We start from the raw sequence: 23,351 nt of genomic DNA, 5'->3' as shown, positions 1-23,351 counted from the left end.
CCCCTCCAAATTTAATTATTGGCCTATCTATACTAAAATTAATTATTTGCTGCATATTAATCTACTAGTAGTATTTCCCAAATGCTTCCTAAGTTATGGACAAATCCACATAAATTATGTACTCTATTTTTCTCATTCGATCTTTTAGTACTCTTTCCTTGCTCTCTGAGTAATATTGGCATACATTTCTTTTGCATTGCATTACAAATATGTGTGCATTTAGAGACTAAGAAAAGAATTTCTACAACATCAGTTATCCGAGGATGGGTCGTGAAAATCGAACAAATCACACTGAGTCTTAGGTAGTATAGTATTTTAAAAAACTGGTCCATAACTACATTTTTATCAAAAATTGTGTAATACAAAAATAATATAGTCGGAGTAGCACTCCACTATACGTTGTCAAAAACTCTAATCACCAAGTCACATATAACGAAGTTTTGAAATGATTGTTTGTAAAAAGAAGTGTATAAAAAAATTGATGAACACAGGTTTGAATCGTAGAAGGAATAGGTTGAATTGAACAATATCCAATTCAATCCATCTCAAATCATTACTCCCATTTCAATTTTCACTCCAATTCCATTGAACACTAGTGGTGAAGCTCTTAATTTATAAGAAGTAGAATTAAATAAATTCTTAGGCCAGCTGTCCCACCCATTGAGATGCCTACAAATCAGCGCGGGAAATAGCCACTAGGCCAAACAGGGTAATTACCAAAAAATAAAAATAAAGAAGAAGCAAGTCCATTATAGTGGTACTAATAGTTAGTGAAATTACATTAAACAATTTTCACATAAATTTTGACAAGGCAGCAACAATGTACAATTTGATAGAGCATAAGTGATGTCAAAAAGGCTGTGAAAACCGAATGCATAAATAAGACAGAGACTACGCGGAGAGGGAATAGAGGCCGTTCCAGATGTCGGTGAAGGCGCGGACAATGGTGCGGTGATAGTAAGGGGAATTGAGCTGCAGGAAGCAGTTGAGGAGGTGCTTCAGCTCCTCTTTCGCGTAAATATCCTTCTCCAGAATCATCTGCAGCATCGACTGCCGGAAATCCAGATACGGATCGTCCGACTCCTTCTCCACCGCCACGCTCGTCCCCCCGAACCCCTGCACCGCCCCGAGGCTCTTCGTGTCCGAGGACGAAAATGTAGTGTTAGTCGTGTTGGTGCGGTTGTCCCACGAGCAGGACGAGGAATAGCGCCGCGGCTTCGGCTGGAAGACCTTGGCGCTGCTGCAACCCAGGCTCACGCGGATCGACCGCAGCGTGTACCTTTTCGACATCGGATTGACTAAGTGTGTGTTTTGAGGAGAGGAGACGATGGGATCTTAATAAATAAATTTGGGAGGATCGATTCCTATAAATAGAGCGCATGTATGTCTCCCTTTTTTGGCAACTTGGGAGGGATTAAGGGCCACTTATTGTCGCATACCACTCTGGATTAATTATATACTACTATACTTTGTTTTTTAAATAATGTTAAGGTATGGTGATCTGGATTAATCAATTCGTTGTGAATTTTAGCAACGTACATATCTAATTACACAATTAGATTATGTTTATTAAGCTTAATTTATAAACGCTCACTTTTAAGGTTCTAATCGTAATGAGGTTATTCTGAATTAATACACGGTATGAATTGATTCTTGCGTTTTATAAACTGTTTAATTAGCACTCCCTCCCTCATGTCATAAACGGATATTTCTATACCTAGGATTCTAAAAAATTATATTTGGCGAATTGAATAAAAAAATTAAACTAAAAGATATAAATAAATAGAGGAGTGAAGAAAAAATAAAGTAACAAAGAGTAATGTGTTAAGTTTTTACCAAAAAAAAGAATTAACTCACATTAAGTGAAATGTACGAGAGAATAATTGTGTATTTTGCCAAAAAAGAAATTAATTCACATTAAGTGAAATGTTCAAAGAGGAATACGAGTCATTTATGGCGGGACAAATAAAAGACTATCTTTTGGACTATACCATTACAATGTAGTCAATTCCATTTTAACAAAATACTTAATGTCTCTTATTTTATATTCTCTTAATTTTTTTTGTTTATATTATTTTACTCTTTTGCAATTCTGATACTTAATTCCCTCCCTACTTAATTCTCTCTCTACTTAACTCATTAAATAAATATATACTACTAGTATTTCTTAGTTTTGTGCCTATAGAAATATCCCTAACGACGAAGGAAATACAACTATATGGGGTCATTTGATTTCTTTTTATTATGCATTAGGTAGCTTCATTTTTTACAACCTTATTCATCAATTACGACAAAAACAATCGTTACCGCACGACGCCAAAATTTATCAAAGGAGATTTCAAGATAATTATTTTCGGAACATGTGACCACTTGGAATAATTATAATTTAACTATTACCAACGAAATTGTGAATATGTTTGCAATCCCTCATTATATAGTACTCCTACATTTTTAGAATTCTCAAGTATATGTGAACTTTTCATTTCTTCTTTTTGTCATAATTTACAACCTGGCGCGGCTTCGAAATGCCACGCTCTGTTATTTGAGCTTCGTTTTGAGTCAAAAATTACATTATACTACTCCCTAAAATAGAATTCTGTTCGTTTAAGGAGTGAGAGAAGAGTGGAGTGAAATATTACTCAGAATAAGAAAAAAAATTAACCTTAATAGTTGATGTCCAATGTGTTACAATAATAACTTAAATTGTGAGTGTACTATGAATATAATCATATATGATTGTGAAGAGTTACAAAGTGCAAAACTTCAAAACAGCATTGAGTAAATCACATAGAAAACTTCCATTTCTCCATAATCAGATAAAACACTTTCAAACTCAAAAACGATACCAAGCTCTTCAACAAATGGAGCTTTGCTACATTCTTCCCTATATGAATTGCAGCAAACAACAAGAAGCCAGCTTCTATCCACTTTCAATACATGTCTCCAATCTCGTAAGAAACTTAATTTTTTCATTGAGGAATCTGAGGCCGTTACCTGTGGGTTCGAGCAGCACTCCACACGAGTAACAAAGAGGCCAGGGGTGGATGCAATTTCCTTTAATCAAGCATGTAAATTCTCGAGGCTATGTCTTGAACCATCCAATCAAACCCTTCGAGCAGCCCTTCCCCAGTAAATGCACTACATCCCACGATTTTCCAGTGCCGGCTTTTATCCATGGCGTCTAAGTTCAGAACCTGAATGAAGCGATGATATCTAAGTCAAATCAGAAACAAGAAAATAAAAACTCGACGGCCAAAAAAAAGGAATTATAGTCATTTTTAGTAAAAGTCACGACGTTTGATGTCCTCCATCATGAGAAATAACAATAAAACATATCAACAGATGCTCATTATTATTCAATATGAAAATTATACTACTAAAAGTTAGTCATGTGTAGATCTTCTGGATAATCACCTATTACTTGAACCACACTAAAACGACTATGCATAGACCATTTAACGGAAAAAGCAGTGAATAAAATTCAAACACATGCAAATTCCTTACTTTAGCTATCTCATCAGGTGACAGCGAACCTTGTATATCCTGCTTATTTGCAAATATCAACAACGACGCTCCTGATAATCGCTGTAGAAATATGATACAGAAAAAACCCAATTAAAAGTAACCAACCAGGAAAACATCAGAATAGGGAGCAGAACTTCATTTGATGAAACAAAATACAATAAGATAAACATGGTTCTAGATTCTTTTTGTTAAAGGGCATAAAACATGACAAAAGGCATGTCTACGAAATGCTGTTCTGATTTGATGTTGAGTATTAAAGCTATATCTTATGGAAGAAGAAGATGAGATCGCATAACATGGACAACACGATGACTGCGTGAGGTTTAATAAAGTACTGGCAGATACGAACTGTCATGTTACATAGAGATGCCGTAGGTGCTAGAACAAGCACCTTATTCTACAAACAGCATCCATGGACTTAAGAAGCAACTTGTTCCTTATAACACATTCTAGATTCAAGGGGAATAGGATAAGTGGACAAACCACTGAGTATAGAAAGGCTTAGCACTATAAAATGCAGAAAGACAAAGAGATACTGGAGGAAGATGATATGTACAACAGAAATTATTGGCAATAAAAGAGAATACACACCTCTTCTTTGAGAAGATTATCCAACTCGTATTTGCAATCATCGAGCCTCCTCAGATCCGAACTATCCACCACCCAGACCAACCCATCAGTTTGCTCGAAATAGTTTCTCCAATAAGACCTTATAGTTCTCTGCCCTCCCACATCCCATATGTTCAAAGTGTACCTAAGAAGAATATCAATGCCACATCCATTCCTAATCATATGTATCTTGATATGAAACACAACAAGAAGATGATAAAGCACAAGGGGGGAAGGCATACTTTTGGTAAGCCATAGTTTTGATGTTGAACCCAAGTGTGGGGCTGATTACACTAGTATCTTCGCCATTAATCTTCATCACTATTGTAGTCTTTCCAGAATTATCAAGACCACTTGAGTAGAAATTAAGAATAGTAAGTGAATCACTATAGTGTTAGGGTTCAAGTCTATACTTTATTGGCAATGAAAACAGAAAAGTGAATGGGATAGGGGTTATTACACCATGAGAATGCGCATCTCCTTTTCCTTGCGCTTAATTTTCCGGATTATGCTGAGAAGACCCATCCTTGTTTCCTATCAGAGCCTCGAGGGAAGAGGCAGGAGACAATGTGGGATTCCTTCACTTCACCTTATCCAAACAAGTTATTCTATTGCTGTATGCCTACCAGCTGACTGAGATATAAGGAGGAGAGATTCAGAATTGACAACAATTAGGGTGATAGTAATTGAGATCAAATGTGCATCTAACATAAAAATGGAGTAAGTTGCAAGAAACCATCAAGTGAGAGTGAGGTACAAATAAATAATCACTGAGCTTAGCATGAATGAAATGAATTCAGAAAGAGAATAGACGAAGTAGCAGTACGCCATATCATCACACACTGCAATATGCAATTAACCGATTTGCAACATATAATTGGATAAGTGAAAAATAGCAATCGGTAAGAATTCAGTTAACCGAAACTATATCATCACAAAGACGCATACCGTATTAAAAAGAAATGCAGAAAATTGAGACAGTGAATGCTGAAAGCTCTGCAGAAAAGCTTTGAACTCAAACCCAATCAAGGATCCGTCAAAATACCTGGCGGGGAGAGGAACATGTATTCCGAGTATTGGGCCAAAAAATGTATTGCGAGTATTGGGCCAAAAAATGTATTGCGATTATTGGGCCGAAAATCCAACGCAGATCGGGCCAGTATTAACTTGAAGCAAAATGTCCATTTAGTGGGTCGAGACACGATGCAGATCGGCGCATTTTAATTTGTCATCTATTTCAATATCTATACAAATGCAATATATAAAAAGGGGAGTCGTATATTTTTGGGGTTTGAATGTAGCCAATTTATTAAACATATTTTCTCATCATGTACAGATAAAATAAATGACCACTGCGCTTCTGTTACGGAGGTTTGCTTCCATCCCTTCGAGAGCATCCTTTCCAGTGGATCCACTTATGTTAAATGCTGATAAGAAAATAACAACATACCTTGACCATGTTAGAGGAAGTTCAATGGTGCAGAATTGGGGCTGCCGGAGCTAAGAATGGCCACCGGAATTGCACCTACACAGATAGAACTAGGCGAGGGAGAAGATAGACTGAGAGAAGAAGAGCTTTGCATTAATTTGTGAAAATGAATGAATACAAATGAGGGAGAGATCAGCTTATATAGCTGAGTGTGTCACTAACAACAGTTAACAACTCTAACCGCCTCTAACTAACTCTCGTTTCAGCTCTAACTAACTCTCGTTTTAACTCTTAACAACACACTCGTGTGCATGTATCCATGCACACGTCAGTTTTATTTAAATTCTATATATCATGTATCAAACGTCCCCCCTCAAGTAACCTTGCCCTCAAGGTTGGAATTGAGGAAATCTCTCTTGAATATCGTGTAAGAACTCCCACGTTGCATCTTCGGGGAAAGAGTTGGTCCAATGTATCAATACTTGAGTTGCTGGTTGATTCCCACGTTTCACCAAACGGCGGTCTAGAATCTGGACTGGTTCAAAAAAGTTGAGTTGCCGATGACTGGTAGGGTGCCATGGAGTAGAGAGAGTGGCCCTACCTTCTTCTTCAATTGAGATACATGAAAAACCGGGTGTAATTTTGCATCAGCAGGCAGGGCAAGCTTGTACGCCACTTCTCCAAACTCGTCCACAATCTTGAAGGGTCCAAAGAAGCGGAGGCTGAGTTTGTGGAATTGTCTATCACGGAGGGTGTTCTGACGGTAAGGTTGGAGCTTCAAATAAACCCAATCACCTATAGCAAAACGTCGGTCTGAGCGATGCTTGTCGTGTTGTTGTTTCATGCTCCGTTGAGCGTGGCCCAGGTGGAATTTCAGCACATCCATCATAGCTTCTCTAGCCAAAAGACTCTCATTTACATCATGCACGGTTGAATCACGTCTGAAATAAGGAATATGAAGTGGAAGAGGATAACCGTATAAGGCTTCAAAGGGAGTGGTCTCAATGGCCGTGTGAAATGAGGTGTTATACCAAAATTCTGCAAAACTTAGACATTTACTCCAATTGTTGGGTTGATCTCCGCACATACATCGAAGGTAAGTCTCCAAACACCGGTTCACAACCTCAGTTTGGCCGTCGGATTGAGGGTGATAAGCTGTAGACATATGGAACTCTACACCCTGTAATTTGAAGAAGTCTGACCAAAATTGGCTGAGGAAAACCTTATCTCTGTCACTGATGAGAATAGTAGAAAGTCCATGGAGTTTAAACACGTGATCAAGGAAGCCTGAGCAACTGAGAGAGCCGAGTATGGATGGGTAAGGGACATAAAATGAGCATATTTAGTCAGTCTATCCACCACCACTAGTACAGTTGATTTCCCTTGAGATACAGGGAGAACTTCAATGAAGTCAAGACTGACTTGTGACAGGGCGGCTTCAGGGATAGGCAGTGGTTGTAGCAATCCTGGTGAAGCACTATTATCATACTTGAAACGTTGGCACGTATCGCATTCCCTTATAAAATTTCTGATTTGTTTCTCCATATTGGCCCAGTAGAAAAGGGAAGACACGTTTATATGTGGCAAGAACACCTGAATGGCCTCCAGAGCTTGAATTATGGAATAGCTGGATGATTTTTAAGCGTAGAGTCTCATCATTGCCCACTACCAGACGCCCTTTTCTTCTCAACTGATTCCCTAACTATGAAAATTTAGATGTAGAGGTGGGATTCTGTTTGAGCTCCTTAATTATCAGTTGTAGCACTGGATCAGTTTCCCACAAAGCTTGAATCAGAGGATAGATATCAGTAGCAACTGTAGTGATGGCCATACATAGCACTTCAGAAGAGTGCACTCTGGATAATGCATCAGCAACTAAATTTTCCACACCTTTCTTATAAGTGATTTCAAAATCAAAGGCCATTAGTTTGGAGAGCCAATATTTGAGTTGGCCCGGGGTAGTAAGCTTCTGCTTCATCAAGTGGCTCAATGTTTTGTGATCAGTCTGCACTTCAAAGGGCATGTTGCTCAAGTAGTGGCTCCAGTAGGTGACAGCAAACACAATGGCTAGGAGTTCTTTATCATAAACAGAGAGCCCTCTATTTTTAAGTGAAAGTGCCTTGTTTATAAAAGCAATAGGATGGTTATCTTGCATAAGTACAGCACCAATACCATAGCTGCAAGCATCAGTTTCTATTACAAAAGGCTTGGAGAAATCAGGTAGTGCAAGCACTGGTGGGAAAACCATGGCTTGCTTTAGTGCTAAAAAAGCTTTATCAGCTGTGTCATCCCAATGAAAGGCATCTTTACGAAGAAGATCTGTTAAGGGTTTGTAGATTAGTCCATAATTCCTCACAAATTTCCTATAGTATCCAGTGAGCCCAAGGAAGCCCCTCAGTTTGGAAACATCAGTAGGTGTAGGCCACTCTTGCATAGCTTGAACCTTTTTTGGATCAGTAGAGACTCCCTCTTTAGAGATTATATGTCCCAAGTATTCCATCTGGGGCTTAGCAAATTCACATTTGCTAGCTTTAGCAAACAAGGAATTCTCATGAAGTTTCTGAAAAACCAGTTGGAGATGAACCAGATGAGCTTCTAAATCCTTGCTATATATTAGGATATCATCAAAGAAGACCAGCACACATTTCCTTAAGAATGGTCTGAAGATGTCATTCATCAAGCTCTGGAATGTAGCCGGAGCATTTGTGAGACCAAAGGGCATGACAACAAATTCATAGTGGTCATCATGAGTCTTGAATGCAGTTTTAGGGATGTCTTAAGCCTCCATTCGAATCTGGTGATAACCAGCTCTCAAATCAATTTTAGAGAAAATTGTAGCACCTCTAAGTTCTTCCAGTAGTTCATCAATAAGGGGAATGGGATACTTATCCTTGATAGTGAGTTTATTGAGCCTCCTATAATCCACACACATTCTCCAAGTTCCATCTTTTTTCTTGACAAGCACTACTGGAGAAGAGAAGGGACTTGAGCTAGGTTGAATAAATCCCTGATGTAATAGATCAACCACTTGTTTTTCAATAACGTTTTTCTGTAAAGCATAGTGTCTATAGGGTCTGGAATTAACTGGAGAAGCACCCGACATGAGAGATATTTTGTGGTTGTGAGACCTCATAGGGGCAATGTGGTTGGCTCTGCAAATACAGGTTGATGCTCATCCAAAAATGCTTGAATGGATTGAGGAAGTTGCTGCTGTTCCTCAGTACTTTGCACAGCAAAAAGCTCAGAATGACATTCATTATTCATCCGACTGCAGCATAGTTGGACCACTTCACTATGACTTAGAATTTTATTCATTTCCCTTTCTGATGCAGCCTGTACCAGATGTTCATTATGCCCCCCCCCCCTAAGCACATGCCTTCTTCCATTCAAGGTAAAATCCATAGTCAAGTTTTTGAAATTCCATTGGATATCACCAAGAGTCTCTAACCACTGAATGCCTAACACCATGTCACAGCTGCCCAAGGGTAAGAGGAGCACATAAGTGACAAATGTAGTGCCTCTCAATGACCATTTCAGTCTCTTACACATTGATTTGCATTCCAATCGGTTTCCATCAGCAACATACACAGGGTTCACCCCAGTGAGTGACAACCCTAACTTCTTAGCCGTTTGCAGATCAAGAAAGTTATGAGTACTACCAGAATCAATAAGAATATGAAGAGCTTTTCTTCCAATTCTACCAGTAACTCTCATAGTTCTAAAGCCTCTGGCAGAGGAACCATTAATAGCATGGATTGAGATTAAAGGATGCACATCTTCACCTAATTCCTCACTGATTGCATCAGATTCACTTTCAACAGCAAACATACCATCATCTATCTGAAGCAGATAAAGCTGTTTCCTAGCACATCGATGACCTCTTTCAAACTTCTCATCACAACCATAACACACACCCCTAGCTCTCTTATCAGCCATTTCTTCTTCAGTGAGAAGTCTTTTAGATTTAAAGGCAGGTGTGATAGGAGTAGGGAGCAATGGAGTAGAGTTGTGTGCTTGTGAAGATCTAGCATCAAAAGTGTTGAATCGTCTACTAGTTTGAGTAATTCCCTCTTTAACTGGTGTAGACATATCTTGCAAACGAGCTAAAGCATAAGCATGCACAAGAGTTTGAGGCATAAAAATTCTCACAGCTTTTTGCACATAAGGTTTCAAGCCATTGATGAAGTGACTCACGGTATAAGATTCAGAGATAGACACACGACCTAAGAGTAATTCAAAGCGGTCATGATATTCAGAGAAAGAACCTGTTTGTTTCAATGCGAGTAACTCTGTCATAGGATTGCCAAGGAGTTGATCTCCAAATCTACCTTCAAGTGCTTGCAGAAATAGCGGCCAAGGTGTAGCCATAGCACAATCCTGATACTTCGACCAATTCTGGAACCACGGTAGTGCACGGCCCTCAAAATTGATCACGACTAAACGAACTTTAGATTCCTCTGGAGTTAGATCGACTGTGAAGAAATGATCGCATCTAAGGATCCAGCCGGCCAGATCCTCACCGGAGAAGATAGGGAAGCCGACCTTCTATTGGCGAGTAGCGAAGTACGGTTGACGTTGAAGGCCATTCCCTGCGAATTGATTGTGAGGAATACCTCCGGCGAATTGAGTTCCAGTAGCAGCATTAGGATTCGGCACTAATCGATTGAGAATCTCATTATGTTGAAGTTGAAGAGCGAGGATTGCTTCGCGCAGTTCCTTCATAGCTGTATCACGTGCGCTATCTGCGTTATCGCGAAGTGAGTCGAGTTCCTCACGCTTACGATCAGATTCAGAGACTTTCGCTGAGAATTCAGCCAAGGTGGCCGATAGCATCTCCTCCAAGCGACGCATGTCACCGGAGCGAGTTTCCACCATCACAGGCGAAGGATCGTTACAACTGATACCACTTGGTGCAGAATTGGGGCTGCCGGAGCTAAGAATGGCCACCGGAATCGCACCTACACAGATAGAACTAGGCGAGGGAGAAGATAGACTGAGAGAAGAAGAGCTTTGCATTAATTTGTGAAAATGAATGAATACAAATGAGGGAGAGATCAGCTTATATAGTTGAGTGTGTAACTAACAACGGTTAACAACTCTAACCGCCTCTAACTAACTCTCGTTTCAGCTCTAACTAACTCTCGTTTCAACTCTTAACAACACACTCAGCTTTATTTAAATTCTATATATCATGTATCATTTAAAAAGGGAAGAATCAATTTCTGGGAGGAGGCAAAATTCTGGAAGGAGACGTCGCAGGGAAGAAGACGTTGTGGTATGGAGGCGCGATTTTATACATTAGGTTTAATTTGTTAGGGCTTCGTTTAGTTATATAGTAGTATTTCAATACATGAGTAAAGTTGTTAATGGAATATATTATTTACACAAGTATATTATTGCTCTTGATTCAATTTAAATAAATAATTTTTGATGTATAATAGTATAAAGAAATAAAATGAGAAATAAAAAAGAAAGAAATTTAATATTCTTTTAATTAAAATAATAAAGTAATATGAACACTCATGTTGATTAGAAGATTGCATAACACAAAGTATAAGTTGCCCGGGGTGATATATAGTAATTTATACTCCCTCCGTCCCGGGCTACTCGCCCCTTTCCTTTTCGGCACGGAGATTAAGGAATGAGTGTATAGGAAAGTCAAAAATGACGGTTGTAGGTGAAATTTTTTACTAAAAATGGAAAGAGTGCAAGTAACTTGGGACGCCCAAAAAGGAAATAAGTGCGAGTAGTGCGGGACGGAGGGAGTATAAAATATATATGCAAAACTGAAAAAGTAAAGAAAGTAGGTGAATATGCATTTTGGTTTGAAGATTTGGTCTAAATCATTCATACAAAGTTATCCGTTCATACCAATAATTCATTGTATTATACACATTAATTATTTACAATTTTTATATAATGATATGATTCCTAATTTTGTTTAATTGATTTCGATTAAAAATATTTTAATCCGTGGGTGTAATACTAGTTTTTATTTTAAAACTCAAGTGCAATCGCCAATTAATTTATTGCATTCATAGATATATTGACCAATGATGCACAATATTTTAATTCAAAGCCGTTGTATATTTGTTGATTATACCACTCACGGGAAATGATGGAGGTGTATGGATCCAGGAAAAAAAATGGTTGTTGTGTCTCGTGATATTATGTATCTGTTCAAATTGAATGACAAACGTATCACAAATAATCTTTTGTACATTTTTGAAAAATTCTGAACTGCTTTTACCATTGTTGTTGATAGTAAGTTTGTTCCATTTATTTAGGATTTTCATTTTGTTTAGGATATTTAGTTTTAATTAGTTAGAATTTTATAGGATTCATTTTGTCATTTAAATATTTTGTAATTGCTGCTATTTAGATTATGTTTCACATTATAGAGCAATAAACTTGCGGTCTTTATTCTCTATATTTCTTGCTTCCATCTTTAGATTCTTTACAATAGAAGCTTCGCCATGGAGCTCGTCGTCACTCCCATTCATCAATTTATCCATCCTCCAACTACAATCCACCACCGTTTCATCTGTGATTTGTCGATTCCTTAAAATTTCCTAGGTTTGACCAATTCTGAGGTCACCTCATTATCTTATACTCGAACATTTCCACTTCCTGTGTTTTTTGACTCATTCCCCCACAATAAGTTTTCATACCCAAAGGAAAAATTACTCTTTTATTTAAATTATATGTACTCGCATATGGTCAATTTATGTCGACAAGTCTTATTATATAGTTTAATAATATGTGAAACTAGTAAAATTACATAATTTTCATAACCTGTAATATTCGAAACTAGTGATGGTATTATGGTCAACATGAATGACACAATTGTTTGTGCTAAAGCAGTTTGGCAAAACCGTCTCAAAATGCCACATTAAACGTGCAATGAACTAGGAAATTTGGTTCAATCTGTAAAATTTTAAATGCTATAAAGTTTTAATTTTTATAATTTATACAAAAAAAATGTCATTTTTTATATTGTTTAAAACGACTTGTTTCGTAGTACCCACTCCATAAGAAGAGATGACAAAGGACGGAGATACCCTTACTAGAAGAAATAAGAAATCAAAACTTAGGAAGAATAATTACGTGTTAAATAATAAGGCGTAATCCCCTCATTTCTCTCTCTTCCAACTTCCAAGTTTCTTCTATATATATATATATATACATACACCACGTAGACTACAAATACAGTACATTATACATTTGCACAAACATTCATACACACTCGCGCACGTTCATAACTAACTTCCACCTCCTTTGATTCATATTCGCTATTTTTCAATCCTCCTTTTCCCGACAGGTAACTTAAAATTTGGTATTTTTACTATTATTAATGATTTTACCCTTTTCTACCGTTAAAATTGCAAGGTTTTCTCAATACCTAAGTTGTTTGGTTGGCCGATCACACGTGATTACTAAATACTCCATTAATTGCTTTTTTTGCTTTCGAAATTGGATTTGAGTTGCGTGTCGATTGAAGGAACTGTGTAATGTTTTTGCTCTGACTGTTTCAGAACTATCGGTGATTGAAGATGATTGGAGAATTCGTCAACACTTGCTTAATGTATGGATATATTCTCTTCGTGAAATTCTTTTGAATTTGATCGATGATTGGAAATTATTTGTGGATTTTTGCAGATTGGTACTAGGATATGCATACCCTGCTTTTCAATGTTTCAAGACTGTAGAGAAAAACAGAGTTGAGATTCCGGAATTGCGCTTTTGGTGTCAATATTGGTAAACATTTTATTTCTATTCTTTTTCTTACACACTCCTATAAATTAAACAATGTAATTTGAAGCTTTGAAGTTTGAACTAGTCACATGCTTCTGATTAATTATATTGGTCAACTTATTTATATTAAAAATTTACCAGTTGTTAGGGTTGAACATGAAAACTGAAACAGAACAAGCTTTGGTCTAATTAGTTTAAGCACATTAATCACCATTTTCCTTTCAAGATACTGACTTGCTCTTCATCCCCCAATTTTGAATTGTTGGAGCAAGAATTGACTCCAAATTTTCAACCAAACAAAAATATTTAGTAATTGCCTGCTTAATGTCCAATAATTTATGTTTTCAGGATACTTGTTGCGATTATCACAATTCTTGAGAGGATTGGGGATGTATTTATTTCATGGTATGAGCTCGACAACATCAACTCTTTTTACTTGATTAGTAGGTTAGTAGAAGATGACACAAAATCAAGTTACAAAATTGTTTTCTTCTTTTCTTCATAGGTTTCCAATGTATGGAGAGATGAAATTGGCACTCTTCATATACCTATGGTATCCCAAAACTAAGGTAAAAACCCACCCATAACTTTTATGTCTTAATTTGATTGTTGCATTATTGGTGTGAAATTGAATGGTTGTTGATGTTATCGCAGGGATCAGGATACATATATGATAGATTGCTGCAACCATATGTGTCAAGGCACGAAACAGATATCGATAGAAGTTTGATCGAATTTAGAGAGAGGGCATGGAACTTAGCAATATACTATTGGCATAACTGCACAGAACTTGGCTCCACTAAGATCCTCCAATTTCTGCAATTTGTGTCTTCACGGAGTACTCAGGTATGGACATACAAAAAATGTGCAATTTTATTGGATCAAATGCATTTACATACTTAACATTTGTCAACTTAATTGCAGAATCCAGGGAACCAACAACGGGTTAACACTACTCCCGAGCCCAGCGCGCCACCGCATTTTAGCCATGCGCCAAGGTCGGAGAATGAGACACATTTGATTAGGCCTGAGGATGTGATTGATTCTGATGGATTTAACTTCAAAGAGAAATTGGGTTTGGAGAATGATGTTTCGACGGCTAAGCACAGACTTAGGCGTTTCATAGATGGCAACTAGTCAAGTCATGTTTTGAAAATTTATTCATTCTTTTAAGATTTAGAGGTTGTAAATAAATAATTCGAGATTTGCATTTCCATTCAGTGGTGCGAACTAGTACCCAATTTTTAATGCACCGATTGCCCTAGTTAGGAATCAAGTACTCAATTTTCAATGTACCTAATTGAGTGAATGTTGGTACTAATTTAATCTATTTATTGTGATTGTTTGATGAGAGTTGGGTGTTAAGAGTATCTCCAATAGCACTGGACGTCAAATAGCCATCAAATAGCCTTCACACTGCCACATCATCAGCACTACAATTCTTCTGCCACATCAACTGGACATCAAATAACCTTCACATAGCCTTCACACTACCTTTCCACATCACTAATAACAATTATATAATTTAATTTACACTTGTATCAACATACGGAATTTAATTTATGAGACAAATACGGAAAATTCGAATAATAATATTAAAATTTAAAAAGTACATTAATTATAAAAAAAAGTACAATAATATAAAAAAAGTACAAAAATTAAAAAGTACATTAATTTAAAAAAGTAAAACAAAATCACTCATCGCCGCCATCCTCGTCTCCGTCGTCGCCCAGCGCTTCTTCACCGTCGTCGCCGCCGCCGCCGGTGTCCCTCCTCATCGCCTCCAATTCTTCACGCTGGCTCTGGAGCAATACACGAAGAAAATCCTTCACCTCGGGGTCCACCGCCGCTTGGAAGTCGGCTAAGGTCTTCACCATTTGAGCGCGCGTTTGTTGGCGCGCGAAGAATTTGAGCTCCTCGGTAGACCTGCCGAGGGGGGATGCCGAATGGACGTCCTGGGAACTCGGGGTGCCCCCCCTCGCAACCTGCTGCGCCCGCCTTTGCCCAACCGGGCGAGGTCGGCGACCGAACGACCGAGGAGTCGGGACCTCCTGGGCCGTCTCAGAGTGGTCTGACGAACCACCGCTGCTGCCGCTATAATCTCCGGTATAGTTCAGTCTCTGCCTCTTCGGCCAGCCAGCGTCGACGCCTGCCCGGAATTTCTCCGACTCGTTGAGCACAACGTAGCAGTTCCAGTAGGTGAACTCATAGTACTTCTTATCCGGATCGGGGTAGGCTCTCTCCGCAATCCTCCTGCAGTCTTCCTCTGTTTGGCCACTGGTCTGCATGCGGAGGGCGTTGGCGTACAAACCTGAAAATCGAGAGACGCCAGCCCTGATTCGGTCCCAGCACTTCCGGACCTCCTCCCCGGTGCACGGTCGCCCTTCAGGGCAAAATGCCCTGTAGGCTGCGGCTATCTTGGCCCACAAGTTGACGATCCTCTGGTTGTTCGAAACCAGAGGATCGTCGCAGACACTCACCCACGCCTTGGCAACCGCAACGTTCTCCGCGTCTGTCCACTTCCTCCGGCCCCGGATTTCGGCTTGGGGCTGCGACGACTCGCCGACCTTCTTCGCCTTGCCCTTCTTCTTACCCCGCCCTACTCCCTGGCTTTGAATGAGAGTTTCCGAAACCTCGTTAATATCAAAACCCAAGTCCGCTAAGGAGAAGGTCTCCGTATACTGTGCATCCGTTGGGGTCGATGTGTGTGAAGAACCGGTGGAAAAATCAAAAGTCGGCCGATAGGCGTTGTCCCCCCCGTGCGTCCCCTGCTCCGGGGGAATAATCTGTTGCGCCGGTGGCATCATCTGCTGCGCCGGTGGCTGCATGCCGGGTGCCCACCCCGGCATCATCTGCATAGGGTGCTGCATGTCGGGTGCCCACCCCGGAATCATATGCTGCCACGGGTACATGTTGTAGTACCCGCTCATCGGAGGCCAACCACCTCCCCCAGGAGCCGGGGAAGCATGGGACCCTGCCCCGGGAGTCGGGGGCGTCTGAGACCCTACACCGGGAGGCGGGAGAGTCTGAGACCATCCCCCGGGATTAACTGGAGTACCTTCGTAGTTGTTCTCCATTGCTCGTTATTGATCTTGTACAGAAAGTAAGGTAGAGAGAGAGTACTCGTTAAAACAAGTGGTGCGAATGAAAATGAGGTTCAACGCGCGTATATATAGTGTGTTCGAAAAACAAAAAAAAAAAATTTAAATCCGACGCCGGTTTGGCGCCGATCCGGGACGCACAATGGCGCCCGTGAGGATCGGCGTCGGAACAGGCGTCAGCGCGGGAATCGGCATGGCGACGCCGATTTCGCCCACGCCGGTTCCAACGGTTCGGCGTCAAACCGGCGTGGGCGAAAAATCGGCGTGGCGGTGGTGACGCCGGTTATTGTGGATGCTCTAATACAATCCCTTTCATGCTTGCTGTGTTTACTCAAATGGATGGAACTTTAGTGCTTAAGGCTAACCGCAACGCGTCACGCCGGGACGAGACGGCGGCGAGACGCGTTGCAGCGTCCCGTCTCGTCCCCAGCCCGCCGAGACGGATGGCGAGCCGTCTCGCCACGCGCCCGCGCGACATGGCGCTCTTCGGCGCCATGGGTGACGCCCACTCGCCTGCCCGCGAGTGGGCATCGTCACGCTGACGTAATAAATTATTTTTTAAATTTGAATTTAAAAAAATGTAAAATATAAAAAATCAAAAAACGGTAATATTACTGTTTTTCGACCGGTTTTCTTTTTTTTCTTTTTTTTTCCTTTTTTTTCTTTTTTTTACTCTTGAAATACTCCTAATTCATCATCATTTCACACACAAATACACATCTATTTTTCCCAAATCATCTTCATTTCCTCTCCAATTTTCATCTAACCTCTCATCACAAAATGTCCGGCGACGGAAACTCTGGCAGTGGCGGCTCTGGCGGGTTTGACATCAACGCGTTCGGCTACTGGGGGGCATGTACAATGTCCTGGGTGGTGGTTCCGGTTCGTCGACGCCGGGCAGCCAGGGTTCGTCGACGCCAGGGGGTTCCAACCACCCCATTTTGATGTGGATGCATACGCCTGTCCCTCCGCCCCGAGGTATTCGCAGGGATTATCCCAGATTCGGGAGGATTATTCGGTTGAACCCACTCCGGAAGGAGGCTGAGGCGGTGGAAGCTCCAGGGCGGAGGCGGAGGCGGACGAGGAGGAGGAGGAGGATCTAGGCCGGCATCCGTACAGCCCCAAGGAAATGCTGGCTGTGTACAATGCCTAGATCAGCGTCTCGTACGATTCCATTGTCGGGAATCAACAATCCCGGAAGTGCTTGTGGGAATAGGTCACCGAGGCCTACCACGAGATTAAGCCGAAGGGGTCCCGCCGCCGCACATTTAAGATGCTCCGCGCTCACTTTGACCGAGTCGACAGAGAGGTCAAAAAATTTTGCGCCATCTACAAGAGTGAAGCGGCTCATTACCAAAGCGGAGCCACGGGAGCCGACATTCTGAGGTCGGCTTTATGAGTTTACTTCGACAACACTGCCAAACAATTCAAACATGTCGATGTTTGGGAGGTCGTCAAAGACGAGGAAAGGTGGGCCGGCGGTGTCCGGTCCAGCTCGAGCTCGACCTCGAAGCGCACGAAGCACACGGCGGGTGGCCAATACTCGTCTAGTGAGGGCGGTTCGGGCAGCGCCGCACAAGAGTTTGCCTCGCAGGAGGTTGAGGGCACGGCAGACGATGCCGGGGGGTCCTCTTGTGGGCGCCGTCGGCCGCAAGGGAGAAATGCGGCGAAGGCGGCTAGAGGGAGGAGGGGCCGAGCCGAATCAAGCCAGGCGGGCTCGAGGGCACCCTCGAACTCCCTAATGTCCATGTACATGACCGCCACAATGGCGGACACTTCCCGCATAACGTCTCCTCAATACCAAGCCTATCTTGTCGGAATTGAGTTTATGGCAAGACAACTTGGTATTCCGCCTCCAGGTGGCTTCAGTGCACCTCCACTGCCTTCGGGGGATGATTCGCCGGCGGAGTCACTTTTTTATTTTCTATAAAATTATATTTTAAATTATGTAATTTTTATTTTTTTAGACTTTTAATTATGTGTTTTTTTATTTTTAAGTTGTATTTTTATTTTATGTTATAATTTTATTTTATTTTATTTAATGAATTGTGTTTTTTATTAATTAAATTTGTTGGAAATAAAAATAAAAAAAGAAAATAAATAAATAGTAATTTAAGAGATGGTTAAGAGACAGATAAGAAATGGAGGGTTGCAGGTTTTGTAACTTAGTTAAGAGATGGAGTAAAAAGTACAGTGGGATCCAAGAATAGTAATTTAAGAGACGGGTAAGGAAGGGATAAAAGACTAGGGGCCTAATAAAAGTAAACTATGTCAAGTAAAAAATAAAAAAGACATTAACAAAGTGTTCTATATACAATTTGCAATCGATTTAGAACGAAGAAGCACATTATTGAATACAAATCCCAAACAGAAAATGATTAATCGCAAACCGATTAAGAGGAGTTTAAAGTATGAGGAAGCACATTCTGGATCCGTACGGCTCTGAGAGCCCTGACAAGCTTGGTACAGAAAAAGTCAATGAAGGCGGCGACGCGAGTCCAAAGACGGTGGAAGAAGTTACCCCCGGCGGAGGAGGGATAGTCGGACATGGGGCTGAGGTAGGCCCGCGCGGCCTGCTTAACGAGGCGGTTTCGGATGCGGATATCGGATCCGGGCGGGGCTGTTTTGACCCGGGGGGAATTCACTGCCCCCAGCGGCGGCAGCAGATCTCTCAGAGAGCTGTAGGTGTGGGGCCCGCCTGCTTTCAACGGCAGCAGCTCCAGATCGTCGGATGGCACGGAACAAAAGCCGCGGTGATTGAAGGCCGAGGTTGACATCGTATTCCACCGCTGCAGATGACGGCGGTTTGCTGAATTTAACGGCGGCGTTGTCGTTCCTATCGCTGCTGGATTCATTCTGTTGTGTGTGCGTGTTTAATGTGTGGCGACGGTGGTGTGGGAAAGTATTTCTATTTTTCTTTCTTTCTTTTTTCTGGAGGTTTGTTATAAATCATTATATCAATTCAATTTCAATACAATAATCACTAATTTTGTTTAGATGAATCTTCGACCGTACGATTCCATGTTATTTTTTATGTGTAAATAAAAATAGTCAAACCGATCAACTTTGGCATTCTAATAAATGATCCCATCGAATATCCAGAGCTTGTCTGATTTCTCTAATAATCGAGCTTTTATTTTTAATTGAATGGCTAAACTGAAGCTAATCTATAATAATTTTATAAAAGTACACACCAACGGGAGAAAATAGAAGATTCTGGAAGCTGCGAACAATAAGATAAGATAAACTTGCAAACTATAATGAGACTGTGAGAGTACATATCTATCCGGATAACTTTTTCTTATGTAACACAACGACCAACACGCTCTATTTTATACTCCTATTTCACTAAGCTTGCTACCGTAAAATACACCGTCAATCCGCGAATAGGAATCACGTCTCTTTGCGATATGCGTTTGAAGAAATATTAAGAAAATAGGTTGAAGAAAGTTAATGGAATATTGATCTTACTTGTGCATATTAGTTTTAAATGATCTATGAGTGGAATGTGAAGCTTTTTACCATTTATATTAATTATAAACCGGGATTCCTATACGCGGATGTACCAAAATGCAAAAATGGTACTCCTATTCACGGACGGAGGAAGTAACTTTTAACAACTATAAATAGTAGCATATTAATAACATTACCTCAATTTTCAGCTTCAATAATACTAGTATAGATATAATCGATTAGAGCATCTCCAAGAAAAGAAGTCAACAGAAAGGAAAAGTCATATAACTACCGTATTTTTCTCTCTTTTTTATATAAAAAATCATTCTTCAGGAAAAAAGATATTAATTACATTTTGTGTTTTTCCATGCATTTTGTACTATTATTTTATTTTTTACAAAATAATTTACTTTTTTATAATTTTTTGGAAGGTTACAGTTATTTTTTAGAGAAAGTAAATAGATGATATACTTTTATTCACATTTTCTTATTGAAGATACTTTTAGCAAGAATAATGTTCCATTTAGGCCATCCACAACGCTGTCACTAAACCGTCCCTTAAATTACTATTTGCATGTCTCACTGTACTTTTTTACTCCATCCCTTAACTAAGGGACGGAACCTGCAACCCTCCGTCCCTTAACCGTCCCTTAAATTACTATTCATTCAATTTCATTTTTTATTTTTATTTCCAACCAAATTCAATTAAAAAAACACACTTCATTAAAAATAAAATAAAATTACAACATAAAAAAAATACAACTTAAAATTTAAAAAAATAAAAAAAGACTGAATTAAAATCCTAAAAAAATAAAAATGACATAATTTAAAATACAATTTTACAGAAAATAAAAAAACAACTCCACCGGCGAATCATCCCGCGGAGGCGGTGGAGGTGCACTGAAGCCGTGAGGAGGCGGAATGCAAAGTTGTGCTGCCATAAACGCAACTCCGTTAAGCCAGGCTTGGTATTGCGCGGGCGTAAAGAGGGGAAGTGTCCGTCATTGTGGCGGTCATGTACATGGCCATAAGGGAGTTGGGGGGGTCCCCCCGAGCCCGAGCCCGTCTGGCTTGATTCGGCTCTGCCCCTCCTCCCTCTAGCCGCCTTGGCCGCATTTCTCCCTTGCGGCCGATGGCGCCCACGGGAGGATCCCCCGGCATCGTCTGCCTGGGTCTCAACCTCCTGCGAGGCAAACTCTTGTGGCCCGAACCGCCCTCACCAGACAAGTATTGGCCACTCGCCGTATGCTTCGTGCGCTTCGACGTCGAGCCCGTGTTGGACCGCACACCATCGGCCCACCTTTCCTCGCCCTTGACGACCTCCCAAACATCGACATATTTGAATTGTTTGTCGGTGTCGTCGAAGTAGACCCGCAAAGCCGACCTCAGAATGTCGGCTCCCGTGGCTCCGCTTTGGTAATGAGCCGCTTCATTCTTGTGGATGGCGCAGAATCGTTTGACCTCTCTGTCGACTCGGTCAAATTGAGCGCGAAGCATCTTATATGTGTGAAGTGAGTTTGGGCCTGCCTCTCGACTCTAATGTCGAATGACTAGACTCAGGAGTAAGCAAGTGTGCACATATGAGAATTAATGCAAGGCTCGGTCCAGACACAACGCTCCTTAAATCCACTGGATCACTGGGTCCAGGAACTCAAGAGAACTACAGTGTTTTTGTCGTTGGACACACTCGACTCCCCTTCAAAAAATAAATCCCTCAACCCAAATACTATGAATTAGTATAGGGAAGTGGGGTCGATCCCACAGAGATGGATTCGCAGGGTAGTGCTAAGAGACTATGGAAACAAACGGCTGCTGCCACGCAAAGGGGTTGAGATTTTAACTACCACTAGATCTAGGCAAGAAATGTAAACGCTAGACCTAGGACACAGAAAACTTACTGGAATCAGACATCAAATCCGAAAGACACAATCACTTCCTTGACTGAGTAAATAACTAACTAATTGAGACTAGACAGAAAGAATAAAACAGCGGGGAACATGATTCCAATTATAGCAAGTACGGTAAAAAGCTGTAGATAACAGATCAGCTCCAGCTAGCTTCACATGCAAAGTTCCTAACAGATTCAGTAACGCAAATGCAGAAAACAGAGCATACTCCCAGATTCGAACAGAATATAGAAATTGAGATGCCGGAAACTTGCTACGAATCGGAAATAAACCAGATCTACGTAAACTAGGCGGAATGAAATGAAAACACGTAAGCTAGACATGAAATTTAAACACTCCTGCTCAGAATCACGTCGGACGCTTAATCCACTCCGGATCCAAGCAATCCAAACTCAACAATCAACTAAATCAACTCCATAACTCCGATTCTAACAGATCTGCTCCGATCACCGCCAAATTCAATCAATCAAGAACAATCTGCAAACAAATCACAAACTCCAGCAAAACCCAACCTCCGATTCATCCAAAAACAGAACCATTCTTCAGATCCAAACGAAAAATATCAGCAAATAATCAGAAACCAACTGCAAAAAAAATAAACAACTCCGACAATCCAACTCGAAATCAAGTGAACTCAACCAGCAAACCAGAAATGAACACAATAGACATAAGCGAAAGTAAAATCTGGAATAAAACAGGAAATATTGGTTAACAAAAGAAAACCGAGCTTCGAACAGCGAAGCTCGGCGGAATCAGTGTAAATAGCAACGGAAATGTAAATTGTTTCTTCGCCCTTGAACTAGGACGGTGTTACAACCCTCGAACCACTCTCGGAAAGCTAAAACGTGAACCCCAGCCAAGTGCTAACTGGAATCTCTCGCGAATTTGGAGTCAAGTGTGTGGAAAGGTGAATCGAGCAAGGGGCTGTTAGTGAGGCCTCCACCCGAGAAGGTCCCTCCAGCCTGCATGCTTCTCCCTTTTATAGATGCGGACATAGCCTTCTAGAGTTTTCGTAGAAATCCCTATTCTACCCTTCAACTCCGAGGCTTCCTCCCTCTAGCAATTTTCTTCCAATTGTTCACCCTTTCGCCAGTTTCCTAGGACCATGCAAGCGTCCTCTTCTTTTCCTGGATCTGGCGAAAAACTTCACATACCTGACTTAATTCAATGCGTTAGACCCAGTAATTTCATGAAATGAACCCCTAGACCGATGCATGAAATTAGCCTTATCAAACTGCTCACACTTAAACCATGCTTGTCTTCAAGTATGAAAGACAAGAAAATAGGAATAAGGCGAATTTCAATGCATGGTTACCAAGTAAAACTTTAAAAAAAATAAAAACAAAACAAACTCCTAGACCTAAGCAACTACGGACTTAGAAAAGAAAATAACACAAAGAACAGACACACAACAAAACAAACAAGCATGAACTAGTTTCGAATTTTTAAGCTACTATCCCCACAAGTTTAAGTTCAATCTGATCGATTACAGTCTTCAAATCTTCCCCCTTCCTTCGTCTGCCTAAACGGTCTGTCAGTTAGTCAAGATAGCCTATTGATTTCCCATCTGTT

The 23,351-nt window shown here is 40.6% G+C and overlaps 4 protein-coding genes across 6 annotated transcripts; 1 reads left to right on the top strand and 3 right to left on the bottom strand.

The window, feature by feature from the left end:
- Positions 1-730: 730 nt before the first annotated feature.
- LOC121771589 (transcription repressor OFP6-like) lies at positions 731-1,395 on the bottom strand. The gene has a single exon (XM_042168415.1). The coding sequence runs from the start codon at positions 1,288-1,290 to the stop codon at positions 892-894; it is 399 nt and encodes a 132-aa protein (XP_042024349.1). The 5' UTR covers positions 1,291-1,395; the 3' UTR covers positions 731-891.
- Positions 1,396-2,645: 1,250 nt separating this feature from the next.
- Positions 2,646-5,183, bottom strand: LOC121764280 (ADP-ribosylation factor-like protein 2). 2 transcript variants are annotated; one of them, XM_042160328.1, is made up of 6 exons: positions 5,083-5,183; positions 4,595-4,767; positions 4,377-4,487; positions 4,117-4,279; positions 3,505-3,585; positions 2,646-3,194 (listed from the first exon to the last, which is right to left on the bottom strand). In XM_042160328.1, the coding sequence occupies exons 2-6, from the start codon at positions 4,657-4,659 to the stop codon at positions 3,057-3,059; spliced, it is 558 nt and encodes a 185-aa protein (XP_042016262.1). In that variant the 5' UTR covers positions 4,660-4,767; positions 5,083-5,183; the 3' UTR covers positions 2,646-3,056. The 2 variants fall into 2 exon arrangements, with proteins under 2 accessions (XP_042016262.1, XP_042016267.1); XM_042160333.1 differs by lacking the exon at positions 5,083-5,183 and having other exon boundaries at positions 4,597-4,714.
- Positions 5,184-6,086: 903 nt separating this feature from the next.
- On the bottom strand, positions 6,087-7,108 carry LOC121778123. Its single transcript, XM_042175427.1, has 2 exons — positions 6,786-7,108; positions 6,087-6,504 (listed from the first exon to the last, which is right to left on the bottom strand). The coding sequence occupies exons 1-2, from the start codon at positions 7,106-7,108 to the stop codon at positions 6,087-6,089; spliced, it is 741 nt and encodes a 246-aa protein (XP_042031361.1).
- A 5,636-nt stretch (positions 7,109-12,744) lies between these two features.
- Positions 12,745-14,669, top strand: LOC121764270 (putative HVA22-like protein g). Of its 2 annotated transcripts, XM_042160319.1 has the most exons (7): positions 12,745-12,884; positions 13,099-13,148; positions 13,223-13,321; positions 13,667-13,723; positions 13,824-13,887; positions 13,973-14,164; positions 14,243-14,669. In XM_042160319.1, exons 2-7 carry the CDS (start codon positions 13,117-13,119, stop codon positions 14,453-14,455), a joined length of 657 nt encoding a protein of 218 aa, XP_042016253.1. In that variant the 5' UTR covers positions 12,745-12,884; positions 13,099-13,116; the 3' UTR covers positions 14,456-14,669. The 2 variants fall into 2 exon arrangements, with proteins under 2 accessions (XP_042016253.1, XP_042016257.1); XM_042160323.1 differs by lacking the exon at positions 12,745-12,884 and having other exon boundaries at positions 12,901-13,148.
- The last annotated feature ends 8,682 nt before the right edge of the window (positions 14,670-23,351 follow it).

The sequence above is a fragment of the Salvia splendens genome, chromosome 2, assembly GCF_004379255.2.
Source record: "Salvia splendens isolate huo1 chromosome 2, SspV2, whole genome shotgun sequence".
Lineage (NCBI taxonomy): Eukaryota > Viridiplantae > Streptophyta > Magnoliopsida > Lamiales > Lamiaceae > Salvia > Salvia splendens.
Note: the sequence above shows the minus strand (reverse complement) of the source record. Positions and strands in the feature narration are given on the sequence as shown.